Source organism: Nansenia antarctica, assembly GCF_963989245.1.
Source record: "Nansenia antarctica genome assembly, chromosome: 4".
In the NCBI taxonomy this organism is placed as follows: Eukaryota; Metazoa; Chordata; class Actinopteri; order Argentiniformes; family Microstomatidae; genus Nansenia; species Nansenia antarctica.
The window spans coordinates 7,660,112-7,679,741 of NC_137689.1; the positions used below are offsets into that span (position 1 = coordinate 7,660,112).

The 19,630-nt window shown below is 48.2% G+C and overlaps 1 protein-coding gene across 1 annotated transcript in view; it reads right to left on the reverse strand.

The window, feature by feature from the left end:
* nfatc3a (nuclear factor of activated T cells 3a) overlaps window positions 1–19,630 on the reverse strand; it is a gene marked incomplete at its 5' end in the record, with an annotated part of 78,718 nt that overhangs the window by 38,941 nt on the left and 20,147 nt on the right. Inside the window, one exon of the mRNA XM_080528104.1 lies at window positions 7,372–7,534. Within this exon, the coding sequence (XP_080384230.1) occupies window positions 7,372–7,534 (163 nt within the window). The remainder of the gene's footprint in view (window positions 1–7,371; window positions 7,535–19,630) is intronic.

Here is a 19,630-nt window from a genome sequence, read left to right on the forward strand (position 1 = left end):
AATAAGCGGCGGCGTTCCACGCAAGAACCCCAGCGGCATGAATCAGCCCAGTCCAAACAGCCGGGGTAAACACTGTCACTCTTGTTTCGCTTTTGTTTGTCTGGCTACTGTACGTTTTAGTTATGGGATTACTGTTATGACATCCAGACCGATGGCTCTGTAATAGCGCTGGCTTTTTTTAGGACAAAGACCATATTTATATTACATTCTTTGGGACTCACTCTTCGGTCTAACTCATTAACCTTGTGCAGCTGAAGTCGGTCGGTGACAGTGTGTTTAGCAGCTGTGTGACCAGGGCAGGGATGAGGTCAGTAGATGTGTGATCAGTGCAGGGATGAGGTCAGTAGATGTTCTTCTCATGTAAACTACCCAGGATGATGACCTGATGACCTCTGCAGTGATCTAGCCTACACACTCACACTCACACTCACACTCACACTCACACTCACACTCACACTCACACTCACACTCACACTCACACTCACACTCACACTCACACTCACACTCACACTCTCACTCTCACACACACACACACACACACACACACACACACACACACACACACACACACACACACACACACACACACACACACAGAGAAATCACTCAATCATGATGGGGGACCCCCCAGCAAACCAGCTCAAACTGGGTGAACAGCAAAGGGGGGATAACACATCCAACATTTTTTTTTAATTCAACAGATTTCCATTGACCAGACACTGGTATTAACTCAATAAAACTACACAGCGAAAGAAATTGTAACATTCCAATCCATAAAAAAATGTATCCAATAAATGACACAAGAAAGAATTATTGAACACAGTAAGAAAAAGCACTAAACCATCTTATCCCCATAATGAGTTCTCCTACCTGTGCGAATTAGAACCAGCTGGGTTAGTGCATGTTGGTGGGTAAGTACTTCCACTCTTTGACAAAGGGTTTTCCACCTCTGAATGCAGGTAAACAAATCATTTGTCACCAAGCTTTCCTGCAAGAAACATCTCATGATGGGTAGAAGCAAAGAGCTCTCCCAAGACCTTTGCACTGTTGAGCAGCATAGTAATGGCACTGGTAACAGATGGATTTCTCAACTCCTAGATGTTTCTCTAAGCACCATTAGGGCCATTATCCGCAAGTGGAAGGAACATCACTCGACCATCAACCAGCCACGCACAGGAGCTCCTCGCAAGATTTCTGACCGGGCAGTCAGAAAGTTAGTCAGAAGAGTAGCCCAAGGACCAAGGACCACTCGAGCAGAGCTCCAGAAAGACCTGGAAGCAGCGGGTACAGTTGTCACAAAGAAAACAATAGGCAACGCACTCCACCGCAACAGTTTCCATTCACAATCAACCCGGAAGATTCCATTACTGAAGAGAAGGCATGTTGAGGCTCGTTTGAAGTTTGCTACAGAACCTTTGGAGATGCCTGTAGATTAGGGTAGATAGATAGTAGATTAGCCTGTAGATTAGGGTACTGAGAGAATGTAATCTGGTCAGACGAGACAAACATCTAACCTTTCGGCAACAATATGACGCACCGTATCGGAGGAGAAACGGCTCTGCTTCTGATCTTAATAATACGCACAGTCGAATTTCGGAGGAAGAAGATGAGACGCGGGTGGACCTTCCAGCAGGACAACGATCCAAAACATACAGCAACGAGGAAAGAGGACCGAAGAGGAAGGAGATGAAGGTGCTGGGCTGGCCTAGTCAACCGCCAGACTTAAATCCAACAGAACATTTGTGGAAAGAACTGAAGATCAAGATTCACCAGCGGCCCCCGGAATCTTCCAGATTTAAAGACTGTCTGTGTTGAAGAACGGGCCGACGTCCCACCTGATAACTGTGAGGGAGCGGCATTGGAAACTCCACCAAGGCTTCTCCACCAAGTGTTAAATACATTTCTGTTAGCGTGTTAAATAGTTTCTTTCCTGTGTCATTCCATTTTATTGCACATAACTTTTTTTATTCATGGATTGGAGTTTTTACAATTTCTTAAGCTGTGTAGTTTTATTGAGTTACAAGTTACTTTTTGAGTTACTTTTTACTGATATCCGGTCTGAATTTCATGTGAATATCTGCAATGAAAATATGTTGAATAAAAAAAAACTGTTGATGTGTTGAATACTTATTTCCCCCACTGTAAGAGTGTCAGGAGTACTATAGATAGCCAGATGCCATATATACACACCTCTTTTCTCTTGGTTTGGTTTGAGGAGAGTCAGTACAGATCGTTTTAGAAGCATGCATGGTTCTAGAACACACAGGGGTGTCAGGATTCTGGAACACACAGGGGTGTCAGGGTTCTAGAACACACAGGGGTGTCAGGGTTCTGGACACACAGGGGTGTCAGGGTTCTAGAACACACAGGGGGGTGTCAGGGTTCTGGGACACACAGGGGTGTCAGGGTTCTGGAACTCACAGGGGGTGTCAGGGTTCTGGGACCACACAGGGGTGTCAGGGTTCTAGAACACACAGGGGTGTCAGGGTTCTGGAACACACAGGGGTGTCAGGGTTCTAGAACACACAGGGGTGTCAGGATTCTGGAACACACAGGGGTGTCAGGGTTCTAGAACACACAGGGGTGTCAGGGTTCTAGGACACACAGGGGTGTCAGGGTTCTGGAACACACAGGGGGTGTCAGGGTTCTGGGACACACAGGGGTGTCAGGGTTCTGGAACACACAGGGGTGTCAGGGTTCTGGAACACACAGGGGTGTCAGGGTTCTGAGAACACACAGGGGTGTCAGGGTTCTAGAACACACAGGGGTGTCAGGGTTCTGGAACACACAGGGGTGTCAGGGTTCTGGAACACACAGGGGTGTCAGGCAGGATTCTGGAACACACAGGGGTGTCAGCGTTGTGGAACACACAGGGGTGTCAGGGATCTGGAACACACAGGGGTGTCAGGGTTCTGGAACACACAGGGGTGTCAGGTTCTGGGACACACAGGGGTGTCAGGCAGGGTTCTGGAACACACAGGGGTGTCAGCAGGGTTGTCAGGGTTCTGGGACACACAGGGGTGTCAGGGTTCTGAACACACAGGGTGTCAGGGATCTGGAACACACGGTTGTGTCAGGATTCTGGGACACACATGATGCCGGTTGCAGCAGAGACACAACAGAGTCTCACCTCCCTGGCAGAAGGGAGGGGCTGACTAACAGCTCATAATCAGATTCTGCCCAAGGCCTTTTCAACACAACCTCTACCTGATTAAGATCTGCTAATCTGCATCATCCTGTGATCACAGGAAACTTAAAAAAAAGCCTGGCCTTTTCCCAACGTAAACACACTGCTCTGTCAAGATTCAAGAAAATCAGGAAAAAAAAACGGTTCAGGTTATCGGTTCAGACACAGTGCAGTTAACACAACTTCACACACACAGCACATGGCATGAATAACTTAGGCCTTCTCTCTCTCCCTTTATTGTCTCACTCACGCGCTCCATCCGACCCCCCACACGGCAGTCCCCCCCCCCCCGCTCTCCGAACTACCTTACACATGTAGTCAAGCCCCATGGCTCCCCTCCCCTACCCCCGGTCACATGCTTGTGTTTTTCTGTTGACATAGCAGCTCTGTGGTGCCTTGATCTGGGCGACAGTCACAAAAGGAAGCCCACACCGCGTCCAGATGGCAGGCTTGGCGTCACTCGATGACATCATGACACCAGAGTCAACCCCACAGGAAGAGACTGGTGCTCCCGCCCGTGGAGAGAGCAGAGAGCAGAGAGCTGCAGAGGAGGAGAGAGACTCTGAGACGTTCAATGTCATCCTACCAACCACCGCGATTAGCTAGCGTAATACACACGTAGCTAGGCTACACCTGGGGGGGGAAACGCTGCCTCGTTAGACTAGCGGACGGACCCATGACAACTAATCACTATTCCCCCAAGGCAGGCTGATGTGCTACTGTATCAATAACAAAAAAAAGTGGGTTTTTTGAGCGGTATCAAAATGAAAGCAAGCGACCGGCCTAGCCACCATAACAGGGTGATCTTTCTGGGTAGGGCTGGTCTTACAGGGTGGTTGCATAAAACACAGCGTCAACAGACGAACAATGAGGAGCATGTGTTTAGTAAACAAGGAGACCGGTAGACCTGCCTGACCAGGGTAGGGATGACATAACTTGTCTGTCCTCACGTGATGCTAATGCTAACCCCACCACAGCAATTGACTGGCAACAACTGAAAAAGCACAGAGAAAGCTGACAGAATAACAATACCTTATAGTTGCTGCACGATTTGGTGGCCACAAAAAAACGAAAAAAGCATGGAGCTGACACAATAAGTAACCAGAACCTTGCAGCCTTAAACCCCCACATGGTCATCATCGCCTGGATACTACATTTTGGACAGCTAAATTATGCATCCTCACACTCGGTGGAGGAGAATGTGGTTAACTATTAGCTGTGACCGGTGGAGGAACAGAGCCTGGCTGCATAACTAACCCTGAGAGGGTACGGTACTACTGCTAGAGGCTAACCCTGAGAGGGTCCAGTACTGCTAGAGGCTAACCCCGAGAGGGTACGGTACTACTGCTAGAGGCTAACCCTGAGAGGGTAGGGGTCCTACTGCTAGAGGCTAACCCTGAGAGGGTCCAGTACTGCTGCTAGAGGCTAACCCTGAGAGGGTACGATACTACTGCTGGAAGGTGAGGACCTGGTCAGGGTCGACGGTCTGCACAGGACCACTTCAGAACAACAGTCGGGTCGCGGGACGTGGGCGCTTTGTGGCATAACGCGCTAAGCGTCGACCACGTAACCGCAGGGTTCCACCGGTTCGATTCCGGGCGCGGACATATCCTGCATGTCATCCCTTCTCTCTCTCTCTCTCTCTCTCTCTCTCTCTCTCTCTCTCTCTCTCTCTCTCTCTCTCTCTCCTCTCTCTCTCACCCATCCTTCCTGTCAAAATCTCTACTGTCTCTATGGCAATAAAAAAGACAAATATGAGTGGGACTGCCCAGAAAAAAATAACTTAACTCTCTCTGTCCTCTCTCTCTCTCTCTCTCTCTCTCTCTCTCTCTCTCTCTCTCTCTCTCTCTCTCTCTCTCTCTCTCTCTCTCTCTCTCTCTCTCTCTCTCTCTCTCTCTCTCTCTCTCTCTCTCTCTCTCTCTCTCCCATCCTTCCTCTCTCTCTCTCTCTCTCTCTCTCTCTCTCTCTCTCTCTCTCTCTCTCTCTCTCTCTCTCTCTCTCTCTCTCTCTCTCTCTCTCTCTCTCTCTCTCTCTCTCTCTCTCCCATCCTTCCTGTCAAAATCTCTAACTGTCTCTATCGCAATAAAAAGACAAATATGAGTGGGAGTGTAAAAATTACAAAAAAGAAAAAGAAAAACAGTTGGGTCAAACTAACCAAAAAAACAACAACAACTCTGTGAAAATAAACCCATAAACCCAAATGAGCAGCTGAAGACCAAACTGTGGTCCATCTCGTGGTCTAGTCTAGTAAAAACCCTCTAATCAAAGAACGTTTCAAAACCCACGCTCAGCCTGCCCGTTCTCTAAAGAGGACTAAAGAAGTCTTAAGAAGTTAATAGGCGGTCGGTCTGACAGGCTCCTCATATGAGCTTATCCTGATGTGATTTTGAAAATGTAAGGATACTGGGGTGGTAGAACACACATATCTAGGAAAAGTCATGAAAGGAGGGTCCTGAAATTTGATCGAGTGCAAAGATAAAACAGATATCTTTACTCACAGGGGTCAAATGACCCCCTCGTGGCTGTTCTAGTCTTTAAGAAGTCGCCAGGCGGTCGGTCTGACAGGCTCCTCTAAGCCTCTCGGCCATTGTTAGGTTACAGGTTACACACCAGCGCTCCCGGCTCTGCGGCGGTGATGCCCGGCTTCCGTCACCCCACACAAAGGAGACCTGTCACCCGCGGCCATGAAATATTTACCTGCTGCTAGCCTCACCTGGCAGCCTGCTGCCTGGCAGGCCCGCTGGAGGCCCAGGAGGCCCTGGGAGCCCTGGACGGCCTGGAGCCCAGCAGCAGAGCTACTCACCCCCCTCCCCCTCACCCTGCCTCTCTGAGGGGTATCACATGACACAGACACTAATTGAGCTGCGGTGACACCACTGTCCCCCCTGGTCGAGCTTCCTGCTTCAGTGCTTCAGTAGGTTAGCCTTTCTAACCTAGAGAGAGGGGGGAGGTTGGGGGAGGGGAGGGGGGGGGGTTCACCGTGTGATGACAGTCACGCACGCCAGGTAAAATGAGCCCCTGCCACAGCGAGTGTCTTTGGCTGGGGGTAGACAGCTGTAAAATGATGAATTGACAGCTGAGGCTTGGCGCTAGGCTAGACCCCTCATCCGACGAGACACAGGGAGCTGTCTGTCAAACGAGAAACGCAGAGTGTCGGGGATTAGCGGAGGATAGTAGTGAGTGTAGGTCAGTCACACTCCCCGCAGCTATGCTGTGTGTGGAAGAAGGCTTCTCAAGTTCTACTTCCTGTTGAGTCCTCCGGGTTGCCACGCACACAAACGCCATGGTAACAGCGATGGGTGTCGTGCTGGTGGTGGTGGTGGTGGTGGTGGTGTGGGTGCTCAGGCGACAGGTCAGCCTTATGTAATCGTGACGCAAACAAACAGGTGAACGGACAGGCGGAATGAATCCGGTCCGACCTATAGGGTAATTTGACCCGTGCTTCAGGGATTATACACAGTGTGGGGACGTCACCCAGAAGGCAGTTTGATAAAGAACGCCTGATAACTGATGTTTGTTGTACCCATAACCGATACGTAACCCCATGCTTACCCCGAGGTTAGCACTAGAACAGCTGTGTCTATTTCACCTACTCTTAGAACCGCCTCGGGGGGGTCAAATGTCCATAGTCTTTACAATGGGAAGCTGCTACTTACACACAAAGACCACTAGTTGGCGTGTCTTGTAGCCTGCTTCCTACACAGAAAAACTGCAAAATAGCTTCAAACTAGCTTATCCAGATTTTTTAAATGTAAGGATACTGGTTGGTAGAACGCACATATCTAGGAAAAGTCATGAAAGGAGGGTCCTGAGGGTGCACTAGCTGTTCTAGTATTAAATGACCTCACCCATGGCTGTTCTAGTGTTAAATGACCCCACCCATGGCTGTTCTAGTGTTAAATGACCCCACCCATGGCTGTTCTAGTGTTAAACCGCACACACAAAACTCTTTTATTCCGGTTTCAGTTAAACTTTTAAACAGCACCAGATGAATGTTGGATAGATTTTACTTATCGTTTTACTTCTACCCTTATCTGAATCAGGGTTGCCTTCTGTCTGTTTTAACATTGTATTGTCTGTTGTTCTGTTTTGGCTGCAGTGTGGTGTAAGGCCCAAAACAAATTTCCCAGTCATGGGACAATAAAGTCACTTTTGACTTTGACTTTTTTTTACTTTGACCTCACCTTAACCACAGGGTGACCGCCCGAGGCAGCTTTGACCGCCCCTCTGCTGCCCTCCGTCTCGTAGTGGGCCCGGTGGTGGGCCTTGGGATGGACCTCGATCTTCAGGTCGTACTGGCCGAACTGGCTGGGCAGGGGCCAGTCCAGGGGGGGCAGGGAGGACGTCCTGGGGACACAGACACGATGACACGGTCAATGTCATTTACATTGAAATCTTTGGCATTTTAGCAGACGCCTTATTCCAAAGCGACTTACAATCGATACATTAGTAAGTTAGTAAGTGAATCATCAATCCACCAGTCGTAGCAGGAAGAGTAATCTAGCTCAGGCCAGGGGCCATTGGCAGTCGTCGTGATAGGAGAAGAAACAACACAGGAGAAACACAGTTCTTCTTTTTTGACACTGGAGAAACAGTACAAGGGGAAGGGAAGTAGAAATCTTAGGAGACACAGTATAGGGGGGAGTATAGGGGGGAGCAGGTGTCTCAGGAGGAGCAGTTAAGGTGTAGCCTGAAGAAATGGGTCTTCAGTCTCAGACAGAAGCTGGGGAGTGACTCTGCAGTTCGGTCACAAAAAAGACAAATCAGGCCAACGCTGGATACATCTCAGTCAACGCTGTTAACCCCTCAGGAAGATCAGGAACCAGCACGGACACACGCTGGACCTCAGACTGGCTTCAATGAATTCAGAGTTTGCCATTTTCAGCAGACGCTTTTTAATCCAAAGCGATTTACAATTTAGAGATTACAGGAACATTCTCCCCTGGAGTAACTGAGGGCTACCTGTCTTACTAGTGGTGGTGTTTCAGGCGGGATTTTAACTCACAACCTTCGGATCACCAGTCCAACTCACTAATCACTAGACTAGACCACCACTACCCAAATGAAACAGGCCTAAGCTCTACCACTTTGTTTACATTACATTTACATTTTTGGCATTTATATAGACACTGGAGAAACAGAGAAACAGTACAAGGGGGGCAGTAGAAGTCTTAGGAGACATAGTATAGGGGAAAAGCGGGTGTCTCAGGAGACGCAGTGCTGGGGGGGTGGTAATGTCTCAGGAGGAGCAGTTAAGGTGTAACCTGAAGAGATGGAGGTCTTCAGTTTACAAGCTGAGTACACGTCTCCTGGCTAACGGAAGTCTCTACTGTGTGTGATACTGCTAGTTTTTTAATTCTTTAGTGAGCAATCGATTCCCCGAAGAAGGTCTATGACTGAAAACTCGCAATAAGCAACGTTTTTTTTGCACAGATTTGAGTGTGCGGAATGGATGCTGCTTTTTTGCACTCTATTTGATACCTTTCAGTTCCAGCACCTCAGCTAAGTCTGATCACCGATGAGCGGTGGGTGGTATTTTCACCATTTCACAATTGTTTCAGTGAGCAACAATTGATCACAAAGAAATTAAGAAGAGGAAAAACAACATAACGGCACACACTCCACACACACACACACACACACACACACACACACACACACACACACACACACACACACACACACACACACACAGAGGCGGGGGGGAGGATAGACTGAATCATCAACTCTGGAAACACTTTGTGGAAGGAGCCACACTAGCTTTATGGTCTGACACCAAAGTACAGTGAGAGGCTAAATGGCGGGAAGTGTATTCAACCCCGTCACACAGTGAATGCTTCTGGGAAAACCCTGAGAACATTAAACCATACTCTAAAATCATGACTTAACTCTAAAATCATAAAACTCGTAATAGGTCTGAACGGGTGAATCCCTTCAGGGACTTTTCACTATTATGCTGCACCGGGGCAGTGCCTTACATAATAATAATACTAACTTACATGTCTATATAGCGCCTTTCACAAACCCAAGGTCGCTTTGCAAGGGAACGGGACAGACTGAACAGAGCCAGAGAGACAAACACACAAAACAAGAAACAGTGAAACAGCGATCTATGTTCTAAGTTCTGGTCCTGTATGGACTAGACTAGACTGTGTTCTGTGCTGTATGGACTAGACCAGATAGGCTGTGTTCTAGTCCTGTATGGACTAGACTAGACTAGACAGGCTGTGTTCTGGTCCTGTATGGACTAGACTAGACTAGACATGCTGTGTTCTGGTCCTGTATGGACCAGACTAGACTAGACATGCTGTGTTCTGGTTCTGTATGGACTAGACTAGACTAGACAGGCTGTGTTCTGGTCCTGTATGGACTAGACTAGACTAGACATGCTGTGTTCTGGTTCTGTATGGACTAGACTAGACTAGACATGCTGTGTTCTGGTTCTGTATGGACTAGACTAGACTAGACAGGCTGTGTTCTGGTCCTGTATGGACTAGACTAGACTAGACATGCTGTGTTCTGGTTCTGTATGGACTAGACTAGACTAGACAGACTGTGTTCTGGACCTGTATGGACTAGACTAGACTAGACAGGCTGTGTTCTGGTCCTGTATGGACTAGACTAGACTAGACATGCTGTGTTCTGGTTCTGTATGGACTAGACTAGACTAGACAGACTGTGTTCTGGACCTGTATGGACTAGACTAGACTAGACAGGCTGTGTTCTGGTCCTGTATGGACTAGACTAGACTAGACATGCTGTGTTCTGGTCCTGTATGGACTAGACTAGACATGCTGTGTTCTGGTCCTGTATGGACTAGACTAGACTAGACATGCTGTGTTCTGGTCCTGTATGGACTAGACTAGACTAGACATGCTGTGTTCTGGACCTGTATGGACTAGACTAGACTAGACTAGACAGACTGTGTTCTGGTTCTGTATGGACTAGACTAGACTAGACTAGACTGTGTTCTGGACCTGTATGGACTAGACTAGACTAGACTGTGTTCTGGTCCTGTATGGACTAGACTAGACTAGACTGTGTTCTGGACCTGTATGGACTAGACTAGACTAGACTGTGTTCTGGTCCTGTATGGACTAGACTAGACTAGACTGTGTTCTGGTCCTGTATGGACTAGACTAGACATGCTGTGTTCTGGTTCTGTATGGACTAGACTAGACTAGACATGCTGTGTTCTGGTCCTGTATGGACTAGACTAGACTAGACATGCTGTGTTCTGGTCCTGTATGGACTAGACTAGACTAGACAGGCTGTGTTCTGGTCCTGTATGGACTAGACTAGACTAGACATGCTGTGTTCTGGTTCTGTATGGACTAGACTAGACTGTGTTCTGGTTCTGTATGGACTAGACTAGACTAGACAGGCTGTGTTCTGGTCCTGTATGGACTAGACTAGACTAGACATGCTGTGTTCTGGATCTGTATGGACTAGACTAGACTAGACTAGGCTGTGTTCTGGTCCTGTATGGACTAGACTAGACTAGACTAGACAGGCTGTGTTCTGGTTCTGTATGGACTAAACTAGACTAGACTAGACAGGCTGTGTTCTGGTTCTGTATGGACTAAACTAGACTAGACATGCTGTGTTCTGGTTCTGTATGGACTAGACTAGACTAGACATGCTGTGTTCTGGTTCTGTATGGACTAGACTAGACTAGACATGCTGTGTTCTGGTTCTGTATGGACTAGACTAGACTAGACATGCTGTGTTCTGGTTCTGTATGGACTAGACTAGACAGACTGTGTTCTGGTCCTGTATGGACTAGACTAGACATGCTGTGTTCTGGTTCTGTATGGACTAGACTAGACAGGCTGTGTTCTGGTCCTGTATGGACTAGACTAGACTAGACATGCTGTGTTCTGGTCCTGTATGGACTAGACTAGACTAGACATGCTGTGTTCTGGTCCTGTATGGACTAGACTAGACTAGACATGCTGTGTTCTGGTCCTGTATGGACTAGACTAGACTAGACATGCTGTGTTCTGGTCCTGTATGGACTAGACTAGACTAGACTAGACAGGCTGTGTTCTGGTCCTGTATGGACTAGACTAGACTAGACAGGCTGTGTTCTGGTTCTGTATGGACTAGACTAGACTAGACTGTGTTCTGGTCCTGTATGGACTAGACTAGACTAGACTGTGTTCTGGACCTGTATGGACTAGACTAGACTAGACTGTGTTCTGGTCCTGTATGGACTAGACTAGACTAGACTGTGTTCTGGTCCTGTATGGACTAGACTAGACATGCTGTGTTCTGGTTCTGTATGGACTAGACTAGACTAGACATGCTGTGTTCTGGTTCTGTATGGACTAGACTAGACTAGACATGCTGTGTTCTGGTCCTGTATGGACTAGACTAGACTAGACATGCTGTGTTCTGGTCCTGTATGGACTAGACTAGACTAGACTAGACATGCTGTGTTCTGGTCCTGTATGGACTAGACTAGACTAGACATGCTGTGTTCTGGTTCTGTATGGACTAGACTAGACAGACTGTGTTCTGGTTCTGTATGGACTAGACTAGACATGCTGTGTTCTGGTTCTGTATGGACTAGACTAGACAGACTGTGTTCTGGTCCTGTATGGACTAGACTAGACTAGACAGGCTGTGTTCTGGACCTGTATGGACTAGACTAGACTAGACTGTGTTCTGGTTCTGTATGGACTAGACTAGACTAGACAGGCTGTGTTCTGGTCCTGTATGGACTAGACTAGACTAGACATGTTGTGTTCTGGATCTGTATGGACTAGACTAGACTAGACTAGGCTGTGTTCTGGTCCTGTATGGACTAGACTAGACTAGACAGACTGTGTTCTGGTCCTGTATGGACTAGACTAGACTAGACATGCTGTGTTCTGGTTCTGTATGGACTAGACTAGACTAGACTAGACAGGCTGTGTTCTGGTTCTGTATGGACTAAACTAGACTAGACATGCTGTGTTCTGGTTCTGTATGGACTAGACTAGACTAGACATGCTGTGTTCTGGTTCTGTATGGACTAGACTAGACTAGACATGCTGTGTTCTGGTTCTGTATGGACTAGACTAGACTAGACATGCTGTGTTCTGGTCCTGTATGGACTAGACTAGACTAGACAGACTGTGTTCTGGTTCTGTATGGACTAGACTAGACAGACTGTGTTCTGGTTCTGTATGGACTAGACTAGACTAGACTAGACATGCTGTGTTCTGGTCCTGTATGGACTAGACTAGACTAGACAGGCTGTGTTCTGGACCTGTATGGACTAGACTAGACTAGACTGTGTTCTGGACCTGTATGGACTAGACTAGACTAGACTGTGTTCTGGACCTGTATGGACTAGACTAGACTGTGTTCTGGTGCTGTATGGACTAGACTAGACAGACTGTGTTCTGGTTCTGTATGGACTAGACAGACTATTGTGTGACAGGAGCGGGCGGTGTGTGTTTTTCCTCTCTGTGTTTTATCTACGTCGGGCACAATCATATTTGAACAGCTGCACTCGAAAAAATAAACAGCCCCCAATGCCCCTCTCTCTCTCCACAGAGAGTGTATGTCTGCTCTCCGACTAGTTTATAGAGAAATAATCCAATCTGAAAAACCGACGGGCTGAATACACCTTTACACCTTTCAGACGTGTGAGTAATTGATTAGACGCGTCCACACCATCTAGCCTATCGTTGATGACGATGGTAAGCGTGGCTCTGAGCATGTGTGTGTGTGTGTGTGTGTGTGTGGCCTTTACAGGTGCTACTGGTCTGTTAACAGTTACGCTGTTTCCTCTGCCACGGTACTGTGCAGTACGAAACTGTGTGTGTGTGTGTGCGTGTGCGTGTGTGTGTGTGTGTGTGTATGTGTGTGTGCGTGTGTGTGTCAGGGCATATGAGTAAGGGGAATGATGCATGGCTGTGGGCCGTTGCCAGGAACTGCCATCTCCTGAGCAGCAGACAGACAGGCAGACAGACAGACAGGCAGACAGACAGGCAGCAGTCAACCACCAAGGCGTCTCTGTGGCCTCTGTCAGCCCGTGGTGTCATGCTGGTCTGCCGGCGGCCTCGTTCACCCAGGCCGGGCCACCCAGACACCCTGCAGGGCGTACGACACCCTGACAGATGTTTGATGTTTGATACTGAAAAAAGTAAAAAATCTATGTAGCAGTAGAGTCTTAGGAGGCAAAAGCAGGTGTCTCAGGAGACGCAGTATAGGGGCGTAGTAGATGTCTCAGGAGACGTAGTGCTGGGGGGGTGGTAATGTCTCAGGAGGAGCAGTTAAGGTGTAACCTGAAGAGATGGGTCTTCAGTCTCCGGCAGAAGATGGGTAGTGACTCTGCAGTTCTGACAGCCGTGGGAAGCTCGTTCCACCAGCGGGGAGCCACTGTAGATTCTCCAGCATGTGACAAGGGATTGCCCCTCACATTAGACTACAGCAGGCCCACATAATGGCCAAACCACAAGTCCACAACTAGTTATTACGTAGTGCGGTTTAATCTAAGGACTAACACCAGGGATGTGAGTCACAGTCACATGTAAATGGACTGAAATGGTAAACACACTGACTTATATAGCGCCTTATTCCAAAGTGCTTTACAACGGCCTCTCATTCACCCATTCACACACACATTCACACACCAATGGTGGCAAGCTGCCATGCAAGGCGCCCGCTCACTGGGAGCAATTTGGGGGTTCAGTGTATTGCCCAAGGACACCTCTACCTCCTGCGCCACAGCCGCCACAGCCGCCCCCCCCCCCCCCTTCCATCGGCGGCCATGACATAACCCAGGAAGTGTGTTTGCACCTCTGCCACGGTAACAGGAGAGGGGGGGTGGAGGAAACCTGAGCTCCGTGGTGGAGTGGCGGCCTGCGGCCTGAAATAGCGTAACCTTTCTCAGGTGTCTGGCTCCCTACCTCAGAGCTGTGTACCTCACAGCCTCCCTACCTCACTACCTCAGAGCTGTGTACCTCACAGCCTCCCTACCTCAGAGCCTCCCTACCTCCCTACCTCAGGGCTCCTACCTCCCTACCTCCCTACCTCAGGGCTCCTACCTCCCTACCTCCCTACCTCCCTACCTCAGGGCTCCTACCTCCCTACCTCCCTACCTCCCTACCTCCTACCTCCCTTCCTCAGGGCTCCTACCTCCCTACCTCCCTACCTCCCTACCTCCTACCTCCCTACCTCAGAGCTCCTACCTCCCTACCTCCCTACCTCCCTACCTCAGGGCTCCTACCTCCCTACCTCCCTACCTCAGGGCTCCTACCTCCCTACCTCCCAGAACCTTCTACAGCAGACCGGAGCTGCTTGGCAGTTCCCTCCATCTAAAGGTACAAGCCAACCAAAGTCCTAAAACCCACTGGTTAATCTAAGGTACAGGACCTACACTAGGCTTGTATGGTGGCAGAATATTCATTCACACACATTCACACACCAATGGCGGCAAGCTACCATGCAAGGCCAGGGCTCGACAGTGCGACCATTTCACTCGCAATTGCGACTAAAAATACATCTGTGCGACTAGAGAAATAAATTCACGAGCACACTGTGCGAGTACAGATTATTATATATATATATATTTTTTAAATATTCTAAAAATAAATCTGCGCGAACCGTGTGGCCACATTTTAAGCCGTCAGCCAGCCCGCTACGACCACGGGAAGTCATGTTAAAAGTGAAGTTACTTCTGTTAAACTGGCGCTAAGCTAACATCGCTAATCGCTAACTCCCTCCTGGGCCTTAAAGAGACAAGCGCCCTTTTCTCATCTCAAGCTTCATTAGCTTCATTAGCTCACCACATCTACAGATTTGGTCCCACACACTCCAGATTTGAACCCAAGGTTACAACCAGGGTTAACTACCCAGGGTAGAAAGTAGAAAGCTCTCAGACCTTCAGAACCCATTGAAAGTAGTGGAGGTACTCCAGAAGTCCAAATGCATCTCTAACCCTAGGAAACCCTAGGAAGCAAGTTGCCTAATGGCATGAAAATGCAACATGTTGTACTTGAGTGTGGCAGAGAGGTGGGACCCCCGGGGATGGTGGTGTGCTAACAGCTAGCCGCCGCAGAGGCACCGTGCTGGGCTGGCCACCTCCACATGTCACCACCCCGGGCAGCATGGGGCTGGGGACTGGTCATCTGGATGTGGGGTAGTTTAATACCCCTAGATGTGGAGTTGTCTGGCCACCGTGTGTGACTGATGTAGCCTGACCCAGCAGCAGGGAGGTGGGCAGCATGGAGACAGACCTCTGCATGGCCTGGCTGGGCTGCTAGCTGACAGACCTAGCCCTAAAGCCTGGCTGGGCTGCTAGCTGCTAGCTGACAGGCATGACATGGATGAATGAATGAACATGCTGCTAACCAGGAGAACTTGACACAGCTAGTTACCATAATACAATGCCATCAACTCTGCGTCTAGTAGGGCTGTAGGCATGGGCCAATGTGTGATTTTGGTGCAAAAATTGCAAAATCACTAATAAAAATGTGTTATAATAAAAAAATTCACTGTGCTCCTAAATTTCTTTGTGTGCCCCTAAAATTTTTCATTTAGGAGCAATGTGCTCCTAGTGAAAAAGGTTAGCGTAGAGCCCTGAAGGCGCCGGCCCGCTCACTGGGAGCAATTTGGGGTTCAGTGTCTTTGCCCAAGGACACTTCAACATGTGGCGACGTGCGAAAGCCGCCGATCTGCCGACCTTGCGATCATTAGACGCCGGCTCTACCTCCTGTACCACAGACGTAGGGCCGTGTCAGCTGGGAGTCGTAACGCTGGTACGGTATATGACTCGGAATTGCTGTTACATCCTGAAAGTCCTGAGCTCTGTCTGGAGGGTGCTGTTATGTCTGTCTGTGGGTGTGTGTGTGTGGGGGTCGGTTGTAATGGGGGTCGCTCCATAGGAGACTGGGGGGGGGGGGGGGGGGGGGTAGAGGGGAGAGTGTGTGTGAGTGTGTGTGTGTGTGTGTGTGTGTGTGTGTGTGTGTGTGTGTGTGTGTGTGTGTGTGGTAGAGGGGAGTGTGTGTGTGTGTGTGTGTGGGTTGTAATCGGGGTCGGTCCATAGGAGACGGGTGGAGGGGTAGAGGGGAGTGTGTGTGTGTGTGTGTGTGAGGGTTGTAGGTGTCTGTGGGGGTTGCGCCATAGGAGACCGGGGGGGTGGGGGGTAGAGGGGAGTGTGTGGTGGCTGTAGTAAGGGGGGGGGGGGCTAGACCTGGGGGGTTGGGGTAGGGGGGAGACCGTCAACCATATGTGCCCCTATGCTGATTTATAGCAACAAGGGCCAGCGCCCACAAACAAGACATGCCTTCATCTGCACCACACATTGAGAGAGCAAGGAGCAGACTCACACACACACACACACACACACACACACACACCCACACACCCACAACAAGGTAGGGGGAAGCTACCTTCAGACACACACACACAGTAAAGCTCTCTGCCCCGGCTGGGAGTCTGACTGTCACAGACATCAAGAGCCTCTCTGGTTGTAAGCGACTTCCCTTTGCTGTGTGTTGTTATGTTTGTGTGTTCACATGTGTGTGTGTGTGTGTTGTTGTGTGTTCACATGTGTGTGTGTGTGTGTTGTTGTGTTTGTGTGTTCACATGTGTGTGTGTGTGTGTGTTGTTGTGTTTGTGTGTTCACATGTGTGTGTGTGTGTGTGTGTTGTTGTGTTTGTGTGTTCACATGTGTGTGTGTGTGTGTGTTGTTGTGTTTGTGTGTTCACATGTGTGTGTGTGTGTGTGTGTTGTTGTGTTTGTGTGTTCACATGTGTGTGTGTGTGTGTTGTTGTGTTTGTGTGTTCACATGTGTGTGTGTGTGTGTGTGTGTTGTTGTGTTTGTGTGTTCACATGTGTGTGTGTGTGTTGTTGTGTTTGTGTGTTCACATGTGTGTGTTGTTGTGTTTGTGTGTTCACATGTGTGTGTGTGTGTGTGTGTGTGTTGTTGTGTTTGTGTGTTCACATGTGTGTGTGTGTGTGTTGTTGTGTTTGTGTGTTCACATGTGTGTGTGTGTGTGTGTGTTGTTGTGTGTTCACATGTGTGTGTGTGTGTGTGTGTGTGTGTGTGTGTGTGTGTGTGTTGTTGTGTTTGTGTGTTCACATGTGTGTGTGTGTGTGTGTGTGTGTTGTTGTGTTTGTGTGTGTGTGTGTGTGTGTGTGTTGTTGTGTTTGTGTGTTCACATGTGTGTGTGTTGTTGTGTTCGTGTGTTCACATGTGTGTGTGTGTGTGTGTGTGTGTGTGTGTGTGTGTGTGTGTGTGTGTTCACATGTGTGTGTGTTGTTGTGTTTGTGTGTTCACATGTGCTTCCTCCCAGACATGGGTAATCTTAGATGATTGCTGCTACAACCCCGCGCTAGTTTAAAGAGCGAGTACTCTGACTCTAACACAGCTTTCCAGTGCTCAGATGTGCTGCTCACTCAAATGCCTTTTCTACACTGAAATAATAATAATAATAATAATAATAATAATAATAATAATAATAATAATAACTTTTATTTGTATAGCACTTTTCCTGCAAACGTTGCAGCTCAAAGTGCTCCAATCATTATATAATCATCATTTAATCATTTAGTCATTTAAAGGCAATATTAAAAAGATGGGTTTTTAGTCTTGACTTGAACATAATGTGTGCTGAGGTTGCATCTCTAATGTAAACTGGCAGTGCATTCCACAATCTGGGTGCATAAAATGAGAATGCAGCCTCACCAAATCTGAGAGCTCCATTGGGCTGATATGCCAGCAAAAGGTCTTTCAGATATTCTGGTGCTGTGCAGGGAGAGCTTTATAAACAAGCAGAAGGATGAATGAAACCTACGGAATGATATTGCAGTAATAATCTATGCTGCTAATTTGTGACCGTAAAGGCCAATGCACACGGCCCCGATTTTGGCGCACCGCCGAATTCGATTCCATTGTTTTGAATGAGACAATGCACACGGCGTGCGATGCGATCTTGTCGCACGACAATATTCGATTCTCCATTCACACCCACTCACTTCGGTGGTGTGAATTGAGAATCGAATGTTGTCGTGCAACAAAATCGCACGATCAGACAGTCAACACTGTTCTTATTCTCTTATCTACATAATATATAGCATCTCAAGCCTTTTGATAACTTGCCACTAAATGTATTAACAGTAGAACAGCCATGGGTGGGGTCATTTGACCGCGTGAGTAAAAACAAAATGTATACCTTTGCACTCAATCAAATTTCAGGAAACTCCTTTCATGACTTTTCCTAGATATGTGCGTTCTACCACCCAGTATCCTTACAGTTTCAAAATCACATCAGGATAAGCTAGCATGAAGCTGTTTTGCAGTTTTTCTGTGTAGGAGGCAGGATCATTTATAAGACACTCCAACTAGTGGCCATTGTGTGTAAGTAGCAGCTTCCCATTCTAAAGACTATGGTCATTTGACCCCCCCGAGGCAGCGCTATGAGTAGGTGAAATAGGCACGGCTGTCCTAGTGTTAAGGGTCCTATCTTATCCCTCTGTGTACTCTGCCTTGACCCCAATAATGCCTGATAAGGACAGTGATATATACTGTACGTGTCCATGCTCAGAACTGATAGACAGAATGTCAGACAGACAGACAGGTCATATTAGCCTGGTTGTAGAGGTCAGACAGACAGGTCATATTAGCCTGGTTGTAGAGGGGTCAGACAGACAGGTCATATTAGCCTGGTTGTAGAGAGATCAGACAGACAGGTCATATTAGCCTGGTTGTAGAGAGATCAGACAGACAGGTCATATTAGCCTGGTTGTAGAGAGGTCAGACAGACAGGTCATATTAGCCTGGTTGTAGAGGGGTCAGACAGACAGGTCATATTAGCCTGGTTGTAGAGAGATCAGACAGACAGGTCATATTAGCCTGGTTGTAGAGAGATCAGACAGACAGGTCATATTAGCCTGGTTGTAGAGAGATCAGACAGACAGGTCATATTAGCCTGGTTGTAGAGGTCAGACAGACAGGTCATATTAGCTTGGTTGTAGAGGTCAGACAGACAGGTCATATTAGCCTGGTTGTAGAGAGGTCAGACAGACAGGTCATATTAGCCTGGTTGTAGAGAGGTCAGACAGACAGGTCATATTAGCCTGGTTGTAGAGAGGTCAGACAGACAGGTCATATTAGCCTGGTTGTAGAGGGGTCAGACAGACAGGTCATATTAGCCTGGTTGTAGAGAGGTCAGACAGACAGGTCATATTAGCCTGGTTGTAGAATGAATGAATGAATGAATGAATGAATGAATGAATGGTCTTTATTGTCATTGCTACAGTACAGGTACCAAACAACGAAATTTAGGACAGGTCATATTAGCCTGGTTGTAGAAGTCAGACAGACAGGTCATATTAGCCTGGTTGGTCTCCAGAAGATGGAACATCTAGACCCTCACCAATCCGGCTTACAGAGACTGCTCTCCTTGCTGTCACGGAGGCCCTCCACTCTGCTCAAGCTTCCTC